The sequence below is a fragment of the Haemorhous mexicanus genome, chromosome 7 (genome assembly GCF_027477595.1).
Source record: "Haemorhous mexicanus isolate bHaeMex1 chromosome 7, bHaeMex1.pri, whole genome shotgun sequence".
Classification (NCBI taxonomy): Eukaryota; Metazoa; Chordata; class Aves; order Passeriformes; family Fringillidae; genus Haemorhous; species Haemorhous mexicanus.
In genome coordinates this window covers 21,236,345-21,256,275 of record NC_082347.1, presented here as the reverse complement: position 1 = coordinate 21,256,275, position 19,931 = coordinate 21,236,345, and the positions used below count along the sequence as shown (strand labels likewise).

General features: G+C 39.1%; 1 protein-coding gene across 2 annotated transcripts; it reads left to right on the top strand.

The window, feature by feature from the left end:
* Positions 1-2,260: 2,260 nt before the first annotated feature.
* Positions 2,261-16,375, top strand: SAMD8 (sterile alpha motif domain containing 8). Of its 2 annotated transcripts, none has more exons than XM_059851322.1 (7): positions 2,261-2,415; positions 3,627-3,779; positions 9,986-10,590; positions 11,409-11,504; positions 12,213-12,330; positions 13,133-13,283; positions 14,187-16,375. In XM_059851322.1, exons 3-7 carry the CDS (start codon positions 10,016-10,018, stop codon positions 14,489-14,491), a joined length of 1,245 nt encoding a protein of 414 aa, XP_059707305.1. In that variant the 5' UTR covers positions 2,261-2,415; positions 3,627-3,779; positions 9,986-10,015; the 3' UTR covers positions 14,492-16,375. The 2 variants fall into 2 exon arrangements, with proteins under 2 accessions (XP_059707305.1, XP_059707304.1); XM_059851321.1 differs by having other exon boundaries at positions 9,983-10,590.
* The last annotated feature ends 3,556 nt before the right edge of the window (positions 16,376-19,931 follow it).

Below are 19,931 nucleotides of genomic sequence, written 5' to 3'. Positions count from 1 at the left end.
ACACTGGAACCATTCAGGTGCATTTGAACTGTCTCTAGAGGAGACTCCATGCTCTCCCTTGGCAGCCTGTTCCAGTGCTCTTCGAACTTTCACATAAAGAAGCTCTTCCTCATGTTGAGGTGGAACTTCTTGTTTCTTTGCTTATGGCCATTACTCCTTGTCCTCTCACTGGGCAAATCGCTTCTGCAAACCAGCCCAGCAGCCTCCACAGCCAGACCCAGGCTGCTCTCCATTGTATATGTGTCTGTCTGTCTTCTTCACCTTTGCTCTGGATGCAGCTCTTGGCCAGGGGTTCCCTGCATGGAAATCTGTTTCTGGAAGAACACATCTTAGGACCTGTAAACTTCAGATAGTCCTGGATTAACATGCATGTCTAAATCCAGCTCATTTTCCAACCCAGACTTCTAAAGTCTGGACACTGAATTTGGAATGTAATTTTTTTAGGTGGATTGCTGGTTTTGCTACAGCGCAGGGGAACAGGGTTAGGAAACTTCTGCTTCCGTTTTTGTTTCCTTCCTGGAATCTGGTGAGCTGGTAGACCCTAGTGCATGTGTATATGTAAAATAAAACAACAAAGCCATAGCACTCTGAACAAAGCAGCAATTTCCTGGTACCTCTCATGAAAAGAGTGAGATCCCTAATGGTGAGTTAGCTTCATGGCACGTGCTTTAGGTTGTCACAGTGACCTATTCCATGACAAGATAGCTCTGTAGCCTGCTATGGTTGTTTTTGCAGCAATTTTTAATTTTAGTTTGTGCTTATTTTTACATTTTTGGTTTAAACCAGTTGTTCAGATAGAAGCAAATGCAGCCATGTATTGTAGATGGTACCAACTTGGCACTTGGAAGTGTGCAAAAAGTTGTGATTGACTGGCAGTTGGTGAACAAGAATTCATGTCAAAAACAGTAGAGAATGCACATAATAGAGAAGCACAAAACCTCGTTTAACTTACTTGCCTTCCTCTCCTGTAATTTTGTTTTCCTTCTCAGATGAATGCTAGGGGTTTTTGAATATAAACATGTGGGCCTGGAGTAAGCAAAATTACTTCAATATTCAACGAGCTTTATTAATTGAAATGGGAAGACAAGGTCCATTTGATTTTTTTTCAGATTTACATGTAAGTGTTTGTCACTGATTAATTCAGACTCGTCAGTTTTTCATCTAGTGCCTTAACGGCAGAGAAGGAAAACATTGCGAGGACTGAAATTGCACTTGATTCCTACATTGTTTGCAGATGCTGCTAAACGGGCAAAAACGGTGGAACACACCCTCCAACTTCAGCAACTCATTTTGGGAAACTACAGATCATTTAGTGTAAAAAACAAAAGAGGGACAGAACAGACTGCATAGAGATAAGCATCTTTGAACCAGAATCAAGGCTTGGGGAAAGGAGCAGATGTTCTCACACCTTCTGAGAGATCTTCACAGTTTCTCTTCTGAATATCTGGTAGATAGACAGTCCATTACAATTGAGATAGTACAAGAGTGCATATTTGCATAGGATTGCTTGATGACTCGACAACTTGACTTAGCTTTGAAGAATTTTGAAATGCAAATTTTCTTGTTTCACTCTTAGCAGCATATAAACTTTGCAATAGATTTCTTTTTTCTTTTTTTTTAGAACAAGGATCTCAAGGCCACTTTCTCTGAAAAGGCAGTGTCATTAACTTCATGGATACCCTGGCACCTCCTTTTATTTCAACTGCAGCTACAACTTAAGATTGATTTGGACCTCATAGTAATTACATCATCAATAAAACAAATTCTGACTGTTACTCAAACAGTTGCAAAGGGCTGATAGCTACCCCAGGCAGTTGATATCCAAAATAAATTTATTTCTGGAGCAATTTGCTTCTAGTTTGTCTGTCTCATTCTATCCCCTCCACCTGTACTGTTTGTAGGCTATGGAGATCCCAAAACTGCGGCGCCTTGCTGAAGCCTTCCTAAGTCACGTGTGCTGTTCACATCTGTGCTTTGGATCCCAACGCACATATATGACTGAGCGCTGTCGGCCAAGTGCTGACAGCCAGTTTTATTCTTTTTATAGAGACACCAGTAAAGAACAATGATGCAACTGAAATGTCTTGTAATGACTGCCTGCTATGAAGGTCCTGTAAGTTTCCTCTGTTATTCTGTTCTGGTATATGCTTTGAGTTGAAGGATGGGAATATTTGCCGATCCACTGATCCCACGCCTCCGGCACAACTCGAAGCCCCTCCTGGCAGCGGCCCCGTCCTTCCGCCCCGCCCCGCCCCTTCCGCCGCCGCCCGCCGGCGCTGCCGCCGCTGCTTCCGGACGGGGGATGGGGGGTGGCGGTGGCCGCCGCCGCCGCCGAGGAGAGGCACGGGCAGGGCGCGGAGGAGCCGCTCCCGCAGCGCCCAGGGCCGGCGCGGCGGCACCGCCACTCGGCGGCAGGTGAGGCGGGGCGAGTCGCGGGGCTCTTCCCGGGAGGCCCGTACCGGGGACCCTTCCTGCCCGCGGGGCCGCCCCGCAGGCGGGAGCCCGCCGGGTCCCCGTCGCTGCCCCCGCTGCGGCGTGAACCCCCAGGGTGCAGTTGGGCCCCGCGGCTCTCGGGGCAAAAGGGCTGCCCCGCCGCAGAGGCTGTGCGGGAGGAGAGCAGCTTCGCCTGCCGGGGGGAAGGCGAGCCTCCCGTGCTCTGTGTCCGCGCTAAAATCTGCTCCGCCGAAATTACCGCGCCCGCCCGGCCCGGCACATCTCTGGCGAGCGTGAGCGCCCGGCCCGGCAGCACCTGCTGCGCGCTGGGGCCGTGTCGCCGGCCGGGCTCGGGCTGAAGGGGTCAGCCCTTGGGCCCGGCTGTGCCGCTCTCGGGTGAACTTTGCCAGCCTCCTTAGGAGAGGCGTGGGAAGGTGTGGGACGGCACCGAGCGGGGACGGGACTGGCACCGGGGGGCCGGGGCCTGCGGGCCCTGTGCGTTTGTTGTGGGGCCTGGGGGCAGAGGGGACCCGTGTGGTTTCTGATTCCCGCCTCAGCTCCCCAGCAAACAGATCGTTCCTGGAGAAGATGCTTTGTGTCAGTCTTACAGTCAGGTAACGAAACGGTTGTACCGGTCAAAATAGATATTACTATTTTCAGTAAAATTGGTGTGTTTTCTGAGGACAAAATGTTCAGTTTTGTATAAAAATGCTGTTGAGTGTGTAGGATTTGATTATTTAGGCAGCATGGAACAGTGCAGTTACTGGTTAGCATGTGTGCTCCTCGAGTTTCAGGGTTAAATGGTGGGATCTGCCTGTGGGGAGAGTGTTTGTGCAAGTTTAGGGCCTGAGCATAAGGTAGTTGAAACTACTGGAACTCAGTCTCTTAAATCTATATTACTGATGCATTATATGGCCTTATTCACTTAGTTATTGCTGATTGCTATTAAAAAAACCCCAACACTTCAAGAAGATAGGTTTTTCCAGCTCCCTAAGTTAATGGAAGAGGCAAATGAGAGGTAGTGTTAATGTTAACATTTGTAAGAAGTTGAAGTGATCTCATGGTTTTGTATTTGAGGCTTCAGTTTGCAAAATTAATTTTATAAAATTTTTTTATGTGCAATGCTCATTCTGTGTTGTAAGATGACTTGATGGCAAGATTCAACTTGGCTAATGTCTGCTTTGTCTCCACAGAGCTCCCTTGTGCAGCTGGACACAGTGTCTGTGCCACCTCCACAGAGCAGCTGATCATGCTGTGCTCTGGAGTGGCAAGGGCTCAGAAGACATTTCCTGGCATTTAAGTGCCCCTCCTGTTTGGTAGGGGGTGCGTCTTGCTGGATATCAGAGGTAAGGAAATGGCTGTGTCTTTTTCTTCCTTTTGCTTTCTGTGATATAGAAGAAAGGTGGAACTAACCTGTAGTATTAGTGTGAAGTGATTTTTATACCAGGTGAAAGGAATTTGATAAAGTTTGTAAGGTTTTTTTTGTGTAAGTACTGCTTAGATGTGAAGGAAATGTTCTGTAGATTTGTAAAGCACAAGAATTTTTAATTTTCTTGTTTGCTCTTCTATGTGGTGTTGGTTTTGCTGGCTGGTTGGGGGTTTATTTTAGTAGAATACTATTAAAATACAGGTTGGCCTAGGAACTGCAATCTTTTGAGTTCTGTAGTATCGCTTTTCTTTGTACAGAGCTTGCTTTTGCAGCCCACTTAGCTGGTTGAGGTCCACTAACCATATTACACTGTGTATGTTTGTTTGATAATCACATACTTTTTAGAAGTTTTTTTATTCCTTACCTACTTTAATGCATCTAAAATGAGGAAGACTATTAGATTTTCACTAGACCAGAAAGATCCGATTGTAAATGGTTGTGGAGAGTAAGATGAAACACAGTTTCACTTCAGATATTGTTCTGGTATTCATTTGGATTGAGAGTTTGTTCATGTCTTCTCCTCTTTCCATTGTAAGCTGTGGGTGTGGGGAGAAAAGGGGAGAAAGAAACTTGAGTTGGTACTCCTAAGTTGTATAGGGATAAAGAGCAGCTAACATTCTGTCACAGAAGGGATATACTACTTGAAACCGGAAGAAAAATACTTGACACTTGATATTTAGCATGTAAAATGTTCAAGAACTTAGTCAAATAGTAGTGAAATACTGTGAATGACATCCTAAGATAAGTGGTGGAGTACTTGATCAGTTGTTTAAAAATCACTTGTGTGCCTTGAATTATGGCAGTAGTATAAAAATTTGTTTTGTTAGCTCGTTAGTAGATTAGGTGGTCAGCTGCTCTTAGTGTTCACTTGAGTATAATACAACCTGTTTGGCTTAATGAGGGGTAAGAGTCAGGGAGCAGTATGTATTGTGTTCATGTTGATGCAATATGTAACTGTACTTGATGGTTCTTAAGACAAACATGTAACATTCAGGACTTTCTGTAGCAGCTGCTGTCACTCTTGCATGGAGATGTCTCAACAGAAAGACTCTGCTAAGAATATAGAGCTAATATTTGATCCACAAGCTGCACTTCAATAAATAATTCTCAGAAAGCTCATCTTCCTTGATGGCTTAAAACCTAAGACTAAACTAGTGTTACTTTGAGATTTCTTATCTTACCTTCATACATAGCACTAAGACCTTTGAGTGCAGTTAAGCTACTGCTGATCATCTCACTTATGATACCAAAGTCACTAATTAAAACTCAAGTTTTACAGCATATTTATGCATTTGAAATTATTGTATTCTTGCTTGAGAAGAATACCGTATGTTGTCTCATGGTGGGCACTGTGCTGTGTTTGATCAATTTTATATGTAATATGGTAGCCATTGTATTTAAAAACTCTAGAAAAATCATGTATTGTTTTTGCATGTGTTCTTTATGTCCTGCTTACAAGACACCTACCGTATTATATGTGTCTGGTGGCATTTAGAAGGTAAGGACTGAGCCACTGTATGCTATATGGCAGTGAAATCTTTGGTGCTATTTGCTTTAAATAAGCACTGAAGAATTTAGAGTTTCCAGGAAGAGCAGGTGACAAGCTTCTCATGTAAGTCAGAGTCAGCAGAGTAGCTGAGCCTTGTGCTGCATAACAAGGCAGTGCTGTGTGTTCTTTTTCCAGCACAGCATTGCTAACTTGGTGTGTGACAGTAGCCTTATTATTGCAGGCTGGCTCAGCACATGTTTTTGTGTAGCTTTTTTGTGCTGGGGAACCAAGGCCACCAACATGGGCCTTGTCCCCATGGGTGAAGTAGCCTTTGCAGGGAACAGCCTCTCCCCTGAGGTGTGGGATGTGCTCCAGCAGACCCAGCGAAGGGGGGGCCGAGTTGGTACGGCCTGTTTCCAAACTGCAGCTTGAAACCTTCACACAGAAATGTAGGTTAAATCACTTGAGATCTGGTAGTTGTTCAGCATCCTTCCTAAAATTCCTTTCTAGGATGGTGGGAATTGAATCAAGGGGGAAAAAATCAAGGGGCAAGGCTCTCCCTGAGGGCAGGTGGTAAAGAATAATGGTGCCAGTAGAGATTTTGCATGTGTTTAGAATAAACAAAACCAGTCAGCACTTTGCTGAGTGCTGCAGACCTAACTAGGTTGTTTAACCCTTCAGCTATGACTCTGCTCTAATCAAGTTTGCAGCCTCATGTTACTATGGTATTAATGCTACTTTTCTTTGGCTAGAGTAGCGATAAGCAGATTCAACTTCCCACATTTTTACCTCAATATACAGTCTCTAAGTCTGTAAGCTAGGAAAGTTAGGGAATTAATGGTTGACTGGCAGTATTCAGTAGTTGGGAACATGATAGAATCATGGACAATTGTGTTGAGGGAGGTTAATTTTCTCTATATATACATCTAGGAAATTTTGCTATCACCTAGGGTATAGTCAGCCTCTCAGAGGCATCTTATTTCTTAAGATGCCACAGTCAAATTGTAGGAATGTTTATGGCTCACAAAATAATTTTTTTGTCTTTTTAAAAAGTAAATACTTATGCAGTTCATATGCATTTGTGTTCTTGCTCTTAATTGAAAGGCTGGTGCACGAAAATGGGACACACAATACATACTGTTGACAAGCTTGCTAAGTCACAGTACCAGGAAAATAATCAACTAACTAGCTACAGACATTGCTGATGTCAGGTGAAAAGTATATTTTACCCGCTGACGCCTAAGTCTGTGCTTGCTTTGTGTTACTCATGTGTTACTCATCATTAAATAATGTTACCCATTATTTGGTTTAGTGATAAAACTAGTAATATGGAAGGCAGAGTAGTTCCCAGAGTTGTTTCCTTTCAGAAGACAGGTGCAGTTATCTAGGGGACTTGGCCTCTCCTGTGTTATTCTTACATAGCAGTCTAGTGGTGTCAAAGTTATGCAGCATTCTTCAGCTTCAAAAAGGAACAAGAGCAGTTGCACACAGGGCTCTGTACTCTATTCCAGGTGTTAGAATCATTAGGGAGAGTGCCTTCTACCCTTTAAACCACTCAAGTGTCATCAATTGAGTAGTCTGAAAGGGAAGGCACTTTCAGTGTTTAAGAAGTTGCTTTGTCATTGAAAAATGAGTTTAACTGTTGCTGTTGAGATGAAATTAGCGACCTGCTCTGTGAAATATTTTAAATTTGTGTTTTGTGGTCATTTCTTTCTCTTTTCCAGTTGGTTAAGTGTCTTCTTGTTGGCAGCATTTAAAAACAGAGCAGGTCCTATCAGTTGCATCTTGAGGTTAATGTAGACTTTCTCCCAGGTCCAGCCCATAGTGACCTTTGATGGGTGTGCTCATTCAGTCTTGTAAGGTTACTTTTATTGCACCTTTGATAAGGGTAGTTTTTATTCCAGCAGTGCCAGATGAAGGAAGACTAGGCTGCTGTTAGGCTACTTGACTTGTAACAAATGAGTAGAATTCTCTTAGGTTAGGAACAGTTTCTGCCTTTGTCCTCAGAAGTTGCTTTGGTTAGAAGACAGTATCAGTAAGTTGAGTGTATTTGTGGTCGTGAGTTTATGTTCACTGCTTTTAGAAAACTCATGATGATTACTATATTATAAAACTCACTGTGATTAACAACTTTTTTTCCAGTATGTGATCTGTATTTCTGAGTAAAGAAAGCTGGAAGTTCGGATAAGCAACTCAAATTTGTTTATTTTTATTGGATGTTTTGGATTAGTATAAGAACACTGCTAATAATACACTTGTGTTTTAGATGTTACTCAGTGGTGCTGACCCTAAATCAAGGAGTTTTTGTTTTCCCCTGCTCTGCCAGTGGGGAGGGGCAGAAGAAGCTGGTAGAGACACAGCCAGGACAGCTGACCTGAATGTGGCCCAAGGAACATTCCATACCATGGAATGCCCTGCTTGGTATATAAATGGAGGGGGGAGATTGGCCCAGAGGGGCCGACCACTGCTGGGGAGCTGGCTGGACAAAGGTCAATGGTCAGCAGGTGCTGAGGAGTTGTAATGTGCATCACTTGTCTTTCTTGGGTGTTGTTCTTCTCACTTTTTGTTATTTTCCCCTGTTATTATTACTGTATTTTACTTAATTACCATTATTAAACTGTTCCTATCTCAACCCCTTGGGTTTACCTTTTTACAGTTCTCCCCCCCCCCCCCCCCATCCCACTGCAGGGGGAGTGGGCCAGGACATTTAATTGAATTAAATGTCATAATTTATTTTATTAGCCGTGTGACCAAAATAATTTATTACACTTATTTTTGAGCTACACTTTCAGAAATAGTTAGGTAACATAAAAATGAGAAAATACCCTTTCATATGGAGAAGGAAGCATATAGCATACAGATATTCTAGTAGTTTGGTTTTTTTTTAATTTTGGGCAATTATTTAAATCAAGGTGTTAAAGCTGATATACTTATTGACTTTATATGAGGTATTGAGAAATTTTAGCAATGAATTCAGTACTTGTTGTTAATATACAATCAACTCCTGAGAGAATATCTTCAGATTATGCCCTTAATTATTTTAGAAGGGCAAGTGTGACTCATGTGCTCATTTTTCTTCTAAAATATTGTTTTTGCACTGCTGGGAAATCTTATTTGGCAAATTGAATCTTCTCTGATATAGTATAAAATAGTTTGTGGTTCTGTTAGATGAAAGCCAGAAGAAAAAGTTGCATCCAGTAATTATATTAAGAGTACAGTAGGTACTGTACCTCCTTAAAAAAAGAACTGAGAAGGAAAGACATTCTGGTTTTGGAAGAGCTGTGCCCCTGAAAAAGATGCAGAAGTGCTGAATATTCATCATGGATTTGAGTACCAGTTTACTATAGACAGCAGCTAAATAATAGATTAAATACACTGTTTCTTTGCTTTCATTCTGAAAGCCTTGAATGATGTATGTGGCAGTAGTGTATTGTAGTGCCTTGTATTTTCTGAGATTTGGTTGGCATGATTGAAGCATTTTAGTTAATTAGACTGTTTTTTCGAGTACAAAAGAGCTGTGAAATTGTAGCTGTTTCTTAGATGGTAGCTGTATGTGAGCCACCAAATATAAATTATGCACAAATCCATTCTCTGCTGCTGTGGGTCTTCAATATTGCATAAATGTTTCAGTACTTTTACTTCACTGGTAGCCTTTTCAGAGTTCTGTTGTGTTCCTCATAATGTCCTGTGGTTACCTTTTTCTTGGTTGTTGTTCTGGTGACTTGTCACCATCATGTGACTAAAATGTTGCTGAGCTGTCTCTCCTTCCTTCAGGCAATATTCTAGAGTCAGGAACACAATTATTGAGAAATCTGTATGAAGAGAACATCTCTCCTCTGGTTTTGGTGTGTTACTATGCGATCTACTACTATATCCGTTTTAAAAATGCTTTGAAGCTTAAACCAGTACTTCATTTCTAGTAATGTTATTTTTGAAAGCTGAGTGTTTTAAAGGATTGACAATTCAGTAAGTACCTATCTTAATTATTGAGATCAAACAAAGAAATGGGATGGTTGTACCATCATAATACAACTAACGTACTTCAGCTCAATACTGTTGCAGGTATCTAGACTTAGGTTTACTTGGAAGGAGTGGGGGAATGTTATGTCATCAAAGCTTCAGTATGTATTTTTAAACAGTGGGATATATTGGACTGTATTGAAATGTATTATTTCAGCTTTAATTCAGTTTTGTGTGTTTGCTGGCTGTACTTCCTCATGTAGTTGATGAACTGCACACAGTGTAAAAGTCTAATGATTAAGCTGGTATTTAAAGAGAAGTATTTGATTTTCGTTGCCAAATGTAATTAACAAAGCGGGATTTATTTATTTATTTACTTATTTGCAACAAAATTAGAACAGTATACTGGATATATCTAGGAAATATTCTGCTTCTTGGAAGCTTTAGGTTTCTATTTAGGAGCAAATGAGATAACCTTAATTTAGTTTTTCTTGAATTAAAAAAAAAGGCATTTTTATATTACTTGCATTACAAATTAGGTCTGTTTTTTAGCTATCTCTTATGTAAAATGTCTTGGGCTAATTAAGCATCTAAAATTGCACAACAGATGCTGGCACATCAGTGCTCTGTGTTAAACGCTCTGGTGTTGTCTCTCCGTGTTGGCTGTGCAGCAGGTCAGTGTGATTGGCGGATAAAGGGGCAGGATGGCAGGCAATAACCAACTCTGCATTCGACGTTGGACTACCAAGAACGTGGCCAAGTGGCTGAAGGAAGAAGGCTTCTGTGAATACGTGGATCTTTTGTGCAACAGACACAGGCTAGATGGAATTACCCTGCTGACACTTACTGAGTATGACTTGCGATCTCCTCCTCTGGAAATCAAAATCTTGGGGGATATCAAGAGGCTGATGTTGTCCATACGCAAACTGCAGAAGCAGCACGTTGATGTCCTGGAAGAGCTGGGTTACACCAGTGATGGTCATGCTGGCACAGTGTGCCCAGCTGGTTCACTACAGGGGGGAGATTGGTTTTGTAATGGTGAAGTACCTCGGGACTATGATGGACCAATTACTGACTTGAATGGTGATCAGTATCAATATGCAAATGGAAAAAACAAACATGCCACACGAAGACTGGACCCAGAGTACTGGAAGACAGTTTTAAGTTGTGTGTATGTCTTCATAGTGTTTGGCTTTACATCGTTTGTCATGGTGATAGTACACGAGCGAGTACCTGACATGCAAACATATCCACCTCTGCCGGACATATTTCTAGATAGGTAAGACATTTTCTTTCTAAGCAAAATAGTAATGTGATGGTTAAAATATAGGCTGTCATTTCTCTCTTTTCAAAGTTTCATATGCACTATAAGAAAGTTTCATGTGCTCTAGAAGATGCCTCTGCAAAATAGTAATGAAAGTCTAGTAAGTCCTTCTACTACGATGGAAATGCCAATCAGTTAGATGAAGAAATTTGGGTTTAGGGGAAAATAAATTAAGTTGTTGTTCTACCTAGTTTATATTTAGTTTTACATCTTAAACTCATTACAACGCAGTAATTTCTTCGTCCATCCTTGCATTCTGGTAAAAAGTGTGATGGTCAGCTGGCATAGATAGGCAGCCATATGCATTTTCTGAAATCCAGTTTCTGCCATGAAGCTTAAGGTGTTTTGATATAAAAAAAACTTTGGATGAAGGAATTCATTGCATTGACATGGCATTCTTGCAAGCATAAGCAGCATAATAGACATGATGCAAGTTTTTGTCAGAATGAAAAAAGTTGTTGTGAAACAATAGTGGAGGAACACATCCTGTTAGTAAGTCACATGTGAATTAAGAGAGCATACTAGAGATTTTCCCTTAGTGAAATCTGTGGAAACTGAAAGCACATTCTTAGGTAGGAGATAACATAACTGAATATATTTTAAATTCTATTTCATTCAGTCTAACAAAAGTATTTTTGACTGTAGTTTATACTGTTGTCAGATGAATGGAAATAAATTTTGAGATTAGACCCTCACATGCCCTTATTTTCAATACCAAGACTAGTAAAAAAATTAAGCCTTTGTATAATTTTCTGCTTTGTCTTTGATTTTAGTGTCCCTAGGATACCATGGGCTTTTGCTATGACTGAAGTATGTGGTGTAATTCTTTGCTACATTTGGCTCTTGGTTCTTCTGCTTCACAAACACAGGTAGATTTTATAAAATCCAAATTAACTGGTACTTTGATGCAGAGAAAAGACCATAACAAGAATTTATTATGATTGATTAGGAAGTTCCATTATTTAAAATCTTGTCAGCTCCCAGTATGTCACTGTTAAAATGGCTTAGGGAAGATTTCATCAAGAATGACGGCTTGTGAATCTTTCAAAGGAATAATCTGAATTTACTTTTCTACTGTATTTATAAGTAATTTCCTTCAGAACATAGGTATTTCAGAGAGTTGTCACTATATACACTCATGCTATAACAGCTATTAGAGCTTTGTATATAAGAAAGTGCCACAAGGATGAATTACCACAGAATGTCTGAGCCAGCCTGGCAATTTGCTTTCACAGAGGGATAGAAAATGTTTTTGTGTGTATGCGTATTTTAAGTTAAATTTTCACTGGTTCATTGATTTTATCAGTTTGCTAACAGAAGGTATGAGTGCCAAAGCTAGCACAGGAGTAGCTGCAGAGGTGGAGCTGTACTTTTTTGGTGCGAATAAGCTTGCTACAATGTCTCATGTCTTACCCTGTCATGTGGAACCTTATTTTTACAGTACTACTTAATTGGAAAAATAAAATTGTTGTGAAACTTGCGGTGATGATGACCAGACTTAATGGGATTAAGCTGGGGTGAGGTGAAATATTTTTATCATAACTTCCCTGATCTCAGTTCCTGTGTATTTTCCCCAGATCTATACTGCTGCGCAGGCTGTGCAGCCTCATGGGGACAGTGTTCCTATTACGCTGCATTACAATGTTTGTTACCTCACTCTCGGTGCCGGGACAGCACTTGCAGTGTACTGGAAAGGTAAAAACTTGAAGTGCTTTAAATTATTTTTCCTGTTTCCTTTTGTAAAAAAATACTTAAGATGTGATTTAGATTGTTGCAACCATAGTGTTAGATGTGTGTTTTTTAAGAACATCATTTTTCTCTCCTGTTTCCTTGTCTTTGCATTAATTACCATAGGCAGTCAAACATCCCTAGGGGTCCTAGAAGCACTTGCCACTCTGGAGAGTATATGGTTATTCGGGGAACGGTGTTCACAATGTTTCACACTGTAAAAAAGAGATAGAAAGTCAAAGAGGTGTGTGCACTTAAGCTACTAACTTCATGAAGAAAGACTGAAAGGGAAATAATTGTTTCTTTGTCTTGTTGGTTCATGGTTTTGAAAATAACCCAACAAACAATTACTATTTCATCCCTTCTCATAAGGGATATTCTTAGAATGTGAGATTTTATGATTTCATCCTAACTTTTAGTTTGGAGAGGTTTGAGCTGAACAAATGGAAAGCTTGATAATGATACATTTGGGAGACTGAACACATTCAAAAAAAGGTGGCAGGCTCTGTGGGTAAATCATTTGGAACAAAATACTTGCTCTAAATTCCAGTATTCATAAGAGGTATAATGAATACACTTAGTAATTGCAGTTACTAATGTGACTCATTGCCACAGTGAAATCCAAAGATGTGCTAACCTGCATTTTAATAAAAGACACAACATGATAAATGGTATTAAACAAACATAGTGCAGTACAGCTAACTTTAGGGATATACTGTTTGGGCAGTGGAGTTGGAACTTAGTAAAGGTTAATATCACTGTTTTTCAGTTGTATGGCAATGTTTGGGCAAAACTCCAGCGGGCATTTGCAATATGGAGTGGCTTTGGAATGACTCTGACTGGAGTGCATACGTGTGGAGATTATATGTTCAGTGGTCACACTGTTGTCCTGACCATGCTCAACTTCTTTGTCACAGAATGTGAGTACAGTGTCAATACTCAAATGTCCTTAAGAGTATGTACAGAGGTGTGAGAGTGTAAACATTTAAATGTCCTTAAGTATTAAGAATATCTGCTCCTTGACCTTCTCAGAAAGTTCAAAGTGTAACATTTAAGCAAACAAATACAAATTCAGATTGCTGTGCTCCATTTCTCAGGTTTGTGGCAGCCAAGTCACAGCGAGGAAAAGAACACCACCTCCTTGCATGGGGGGATGAATAAGGCACTTTTCAGTAAATGTGAGCCAAGGAATTAGAAAGGCTTCCTGGCTTTCTACTGGGAGAATACTTGGGAAGATATTTAGGATTGTCTGTTACTATTCCCTTCCTTAGGTATCTGCCGCTGACTCCTGTCAGCTAAAACCTGGCAAGGTTTCTATACATTTAGCATAATCCCTAAAGCCAAACACCAAACCCCAGAGCAAGCGAGAATATATGAAACAGCAGTACCCTTCTGTAAACACCAAGGGTGATTTGATACATGTTATAGCAATCAAAGATAATAAGTTGGAGTTCAGCTATGATATAATGACTACAATCACAGTAATGTAGCTTTCATTACATCTTCCTCCTTGTAACATAGGAAAGACATGATTTTCAATAAAAGAAGTTGGTTGAACAAAGAATTCTGATTTGCAGGGTGCTAAACCATTTAAGGATACTCTTGTTATTTCAGAAATGCATTTGTAAATGAAGTCATGAACTGATAGACATACATAACTTGTGTGTTTTCTTTTGTTGGATTTATTGGACCTGTATAAAACATTTTTGAATGAAGAGAGGACCTTAATCTCATTTTTGGATGAAAAATCTGTATAAAAACTTTGAATGTCTAGGCCTGCATTTTGAGACAGTCACGGTTAATCACTTTCTGTTTCCTCCTAGATACACCAAGGAGCTGGAACTTCTTGCACACCTTGTCCTGGGTCTTGAATCTCTTTGGAATCTTCTTCATTTTGGCTGCACATGAACATTATTCTATAGATGTCTTCATTGCCTTTTACATCACCACAAGGCTCTTTTTGTATTACCATACATTGGCTAATACTAGAGCATATCATCAGAGTAGGAGGGCAAGGATATGGTTTCCAATGTTTTCTTTTTTTGAATGCAATGTTAATGGTACTGTTCCCAATGAGTATTGCTGGCCCTTTTCAAAACCTACTATACTAAAAAGATTAATTGGTTGAGGACTGTGTGGGTCAGTTCACAGTTTTATGAAGCATTATTACTAAGATCCTACAAGGCTTGCTACAAGGGGGAAGTCAAGTAACATTTTTCACTCCATGATCTCCTCCTTGCCTTGTTTCTTGGATTCTTAGCCATAAAATGGGGTTTCCATACTTTACAAGGATGTGTTTTGTTTTCTCCTTGAGAAAACAGAAAACAATGCAGAGATGCATAAAGGCTATCAGTGAAGCACGACTATAAACCAGAATACTGTTACCCTTGGTAAGGTTCTGTGTGAATGTTTATGGAACATTAACCTGCAATATGTATTGAATATAACACACCCTTTACAGGTCCAGATAATCTTTGTTACCCGAGTGCCAGCCTTTACATATACTGACAAAAAATTTAAAACTTTATAAAGCCTTTCTTTGAAAGCAGTCATAAATGTAATTTTTAAAACAAACTGTGTATATTTAGTGATTGAGGAGATCTGTGTCATAATGAAGAAAACAGTATAGTTCCATGCTGAGAGGGTCTCTTAACTGTTAAATTTCAAGTCTTGACAGTATAAATGATCTGCGTACAGGTTGCCAAAAATGAAAGTCTGCCTTGTGGCTGTGCAGTGATGATATTTTTTTAAATGAGAACTTATTTAGTCTAGTCTTATCAGTTGTCTGTATGGTTGTTCTAGCACTTGAAAGTTTTCCCTTTTATGTTTAAATGAGTTACAGTGAGTGGAACATCCACTGAAAGTAAACTTAGCTGACGTGAGTTTAAAGCCACAAAGTAACTTTTGTGTGGTCTTAATTGCTTTATACCCAAATTCGTGCATGCTTTTCAGGAGCAGTTCTTTAATGTTGGAAAAACAGAACAGTTGTCTTCGTGTGTCTTACTGTCCTGTAAATGGATGGGGAAAATGCATGTAGTAACTCTTTCAGGAATAGTAATAATAGTGAGTATTGGAAATAGTGCTCATGTTGATGTATGTTTTAGCACTCTGGTGTCAGCAATATGGTGACTATCTCTGGATATATATTTATGCACAGTATATTTGGTTATATATATATAAACACACAGTATATGTTTTTCTAACAACTATGAAAAGAGGCTAGTTCTTAATTTAAGTTGCTTACTTACTACCCTGAAAGATACCATGAACAGTTGAGTTTTGCTTGTTGAAAAAAACCAAACCACAACCCACAACAAAACATCCCCCAAAACCTCAAACCAACACTCTCAGTCCATAGTGCATGAGCAGGGTCACACTAGGGTTGATGATCTCTTAGGCAGTGGATTGTGAAGGGACAATACTAATGTAGTCTCTAGAGCCTTGAAATTAGATTTGTGCTAAATGAAAACTGATAGGTACAAGGTACAAAATCATAAAAATGGCATAGGCCTTTTAATTTGATTATTGCAAGTTCAGATGTGCAAATGTAGTGTAAGTCAGCTTTAGAAAATTACACAAATAATTCCCAGCTTGGTACAAGGTGACTTAATGGGCACTATGTACTTGTGTGTGCATAGAAATGAATCCACTTGGAATTTGCGAGGTTCTGTGTTTGGGGGCTTGTAACCTACTGTGGGCTACTCCTTGCTGTATTGTGTTCTTTTTATAAACCTTGATTGTACTAACTTGACTACCTTACACTCTTCGTAGTATATTATTTTTGTAACTTAATTTAGCTCCTGTTCCACAGAAAAATTATGCATCTTGGAGTATCTCTGCCAACTGCAACGAGCACATGTACACTGTACTATTACAGAGATTTTTATATTTATAACATTCCAATTTTTTAGCAAAATTGCAGGTTTAATAATATATTGTTCAATCTACCATAGCCTGATGGCTTTTGCCATCCAAATTGGGGGAGTATGCTTACACTTAAAAAAAAAGAAAATATTCTGAAAGATTTAAAGACTTGCCATTTGCTGCTCTTAACTTTCTGATTTCAGAAAGGCAATTTGAACATTCCTCTTGAGACTTTATAATGAAAGAGCTCTATTTGTTAACTTATATTTGCCTTTGCAATGCACACAGTTATGAATGCTGTTTTTCTAAACTCTAGGAAACATCTGTTCTTGGGATGTGCAGGATTGTAATCTGAGTTATATGGAGAGGTATGCAATTAAACTTGCAAAGCTGTTGATTCTGAAAATAACCATTTGAGTAGTAACTGGCATAACTGCATCTAAACTGAAATACTATTCTGCAACTTAGACATGCAGGAGAATTTTCAAGTACAGCCCAGTGTAGCAATGTTTACAGAAAGTAAAGCTGTCATTTCAATTTTTTTTTTTTTGTAGTGAAGTTCATATACATTGAAACATAAGGATTTTTTGTTCTAATTTAATTTTCAGATTTCGTTAAGTAAATTGCATTTTAAATCAGCCTTGTCTATCATTGTTTTCTAAAAGAAGCTTTTTCTTTTGTGCTGTTTCCCTTGATGCTAGATACCTAAGTCCAGGGTAAGTAATATTAAATGGTTGGTTTTGTTAGCATTGGAGTGGATTGAAACATTGTCAGGGTAATTGTCCTCTGCTGTTTTGGAAGTTCATTGTGTCTGTCTGTAAGCATGCAAGAGGAAAGCTTGAAGTTGACAGAAGACAGAAAAATGTGATCTTGCTTGCAAGAGAGCACAGGTCAGTCTGTAAAGTTGGGAATGAAAGCTTTATTGTTAATTAGATGGAAACAAGTTGCAGGTAACTGATAGGCTTAACATTTTGTACCTCCTTTTGAGTCAGTGTTTTAAAAGCATTTTTCTGCTTCTGTTGCTGACAAGCACTTTTAAGTAAAGGCAACAGAGCACCTTGGGCCTTGGGTTTAATGTTAGTATGTCCAGGGGTGTCTTCCTTTACGTTCACATGCCACCGCTGCTCTCCTTTACCATGTTGCACCTCTTTTGTGCTGACTTGTCTTCTGTGGTCTGTGTGAGTGCCCACATAAATCTGAACTCAGAATAATGAATTAATTACTGTGTAATGCCAGCAAGTGCAAGTGTCTCAACATTAGTGCTACAAAGTGCACAAAGGAATCAAGTAGCAAAGTCTGAAATTAGTAACCATATATACAAAAGAAGGGGAGAAACATTTTTTTTGCTAGCTTAGCAAATTTTGTAATATTTGAGACTTGGCAATAGGGTTGAACTCTTCCTAATAGGTCTGGGGATATGTATGCACATACTTGCAAGTGATAGACACACAGGCTCTTCTCCCATCCTTTTTCTTTGGTTTATTGTACCTTATGACGCAGTTTCTTATTATAGCTTTCCTAAACCTTTTGCCTTTAGTTTTTCATTTCTCAAAGATCCCTAAAGTGGGTTATGACATTACACCTGCACAGAATTAGACCTTCATAGATGTGTTTTTTAACAAATTCTGATTACGCTGACAAAAACTTGTGAAAGGATCTTTAAGCAAGGTTCTCCAGCTGATCTTGTACAATGCTATAGAAAGCTTCCATAAGTGCAATTTAGCTTCATGTCCAGTGGCAAACATGGTAACACACAAAGCGTCAGTACAGAAAGGTAGATAGGCCTGAAGTATTCAAATGTCCAAGACCAGCAAGAATTGGATTCCGTAAGTGCACTGCTTGACTTGTATGCTTAACTTCAAGCAAATTACTAAATACTCTTGACTTTAGTGAGTGTTAGCATTTTAGTTTAAACATTTTTTGCATAAGGCCCAGTGCATACTGTGTGGTATCCTGCTACAGTAATGGGAATAGGCAATGTCACTTTCTTTCTGATTTTCTCAGATGTCTCCCTTCCTATCTACTGTAGAAGAAAACATTCCAGTAGAATTTCAAAGAAATTTTTTCTTAACTGGGTTCTGAAAGAAGAAATCTGTCAAAAACCAAAAGACTGAGTAAAACCTTGATAATTACCTGCTTTAAGAAGCAAGGGTCAGTTAAATTATTTGGGGGAAAAAAAGTTATTTTTGATGCAAGCATGTTAAATAATGTCATTGAGAAATATTGAAACCCTCTAAGGAGGATAAAAGCACAAGCTCCCATAATCTTTTCTATACAACTGTATCTTGTGTAGTGCCAAAAAGAGAGTAAAGAGGAAAGAGTTGGGCTCAGACACCAGTAAAAGTGTTTTGCAGCAATTAATCCCTCCTTGCATTTTAACCATTGCCTGCATGCTTAGTGCTAGACTCGTCTATTACTGTTTAGCTAGTTTTCTGGTGCATGAAAGCCCATTTGGTTTTCAAACATCAGTCACAGAACAAAAAAAGGAACCGAAACAAAAAACCAGTAGATTTTATGGACCTGGAGTGTAACAAAAAGAATGCAAAACAACTGTAATAGTTGATGATGTTGATAGATGATGTTACATCATGTCCGTGTAGTTCCTGCTGAAGAGTTAGGGAGGATTTGCAGTAATTTACAGACAGTACTGATTTATTTTTTTTTAATAACCATGGGTACCTTTTTAGAAATCTGACCTGTAACTGCAGATACCACCATAGTCTTTCCAAGATAGAAGTATATTTGACAGAAGTCCTAGCAGTGAGACAGCTTAGCCTCTGAATTATTTTGTGCATTAGACTTCAACAGTAAGGGTTAATTGATAGACCACTGGTTTATAAAATTAGAAAATACAAAATATTTCTGATCTATCTTTGACCTTGTCACTATTTGAATTGAAACAGTATTCCTGGGGGAAAAAAAGTTCTTTAGAGTGAACCTACTGATGCCTTGTTGATTATATGAAGAAAACCACAAAAAAACCCTCACAACTCCTCAAACACTACAGTATTGTGAACACTGAATCTTCCATATAGCAGTATCCTGCAGACTTACCACTTGTGTCCTAACAAATTTGCAGTGAGTATTATGTACATAATTCAGTGACATGCACATTTTAAAAGCCAGTTTGTAATAAGTGTGTAAGAACTTAAGGTGATAAATGTGGAGCACAATAACCTGACCTATTGGCGCTGACTGTGTAGTTAGAAAGACTAACTGTAACTTAGTTTTGCTCTTTTAATTCACTTTTGTCAAAAAAGGAGAAATTTTGTCAAATTTGAGAATCCACAAACTGCATTGTACATGGTACTTAATAAGGATGTAGAAACCTGGCTTTTCACACGGAACTGTTACTTCAGTTTTGTCCTGACTGAGAAAATAGTGTTACCTAATGGCTAGAAGGTATGCCAGTGAAGTGTAGAATACTGTAAATAAGTAAATATTGTTTTGATTCTAAACTCAGATTGAATTAATATATTGTTTTATATCTTTGTTGTGTTAAACATATTTAAAAATACTAAAATAAAATATTTGAAAGATGACAAATGCTTGATTTATTTTATATGCAAAATGATGGCTCATTGCCTCTGTTAGTGCTGTGACTGTGAAAGTATTCCTGACCTCAGGTGTGATGGTGCTATGAGGTCTTGCTTCAATATGGAAGTAAGTAATGCTGACAAAATACAATTGGCACATGCTGTGGG

Excerpts from the sequence above, each read along its gene's own strand:
- SAMD8 (XM_059851322.1), top strand. The coding sequence starts at position 10,016 with ATGGCAGGCAATAACCAACTCTGCATTCGACGTTGGACTACCAAGAAC. Across the intron at positions 11,505-12,212 it reads CTTCTGCTTCACAAACACAG|ATCTATACTGCTGCGCAGGC; the intron begins GTAGATTTTATA and ends TATTTTCCCCAG. Across the intron at positions 12,331-13,132 it reads ACTTGCAGTGTACTGGAAAG|TTGTATGGCAATGTTTGGGC; the intron begins GTAAAAACTTGA and ends ACTGTTTTTCAG.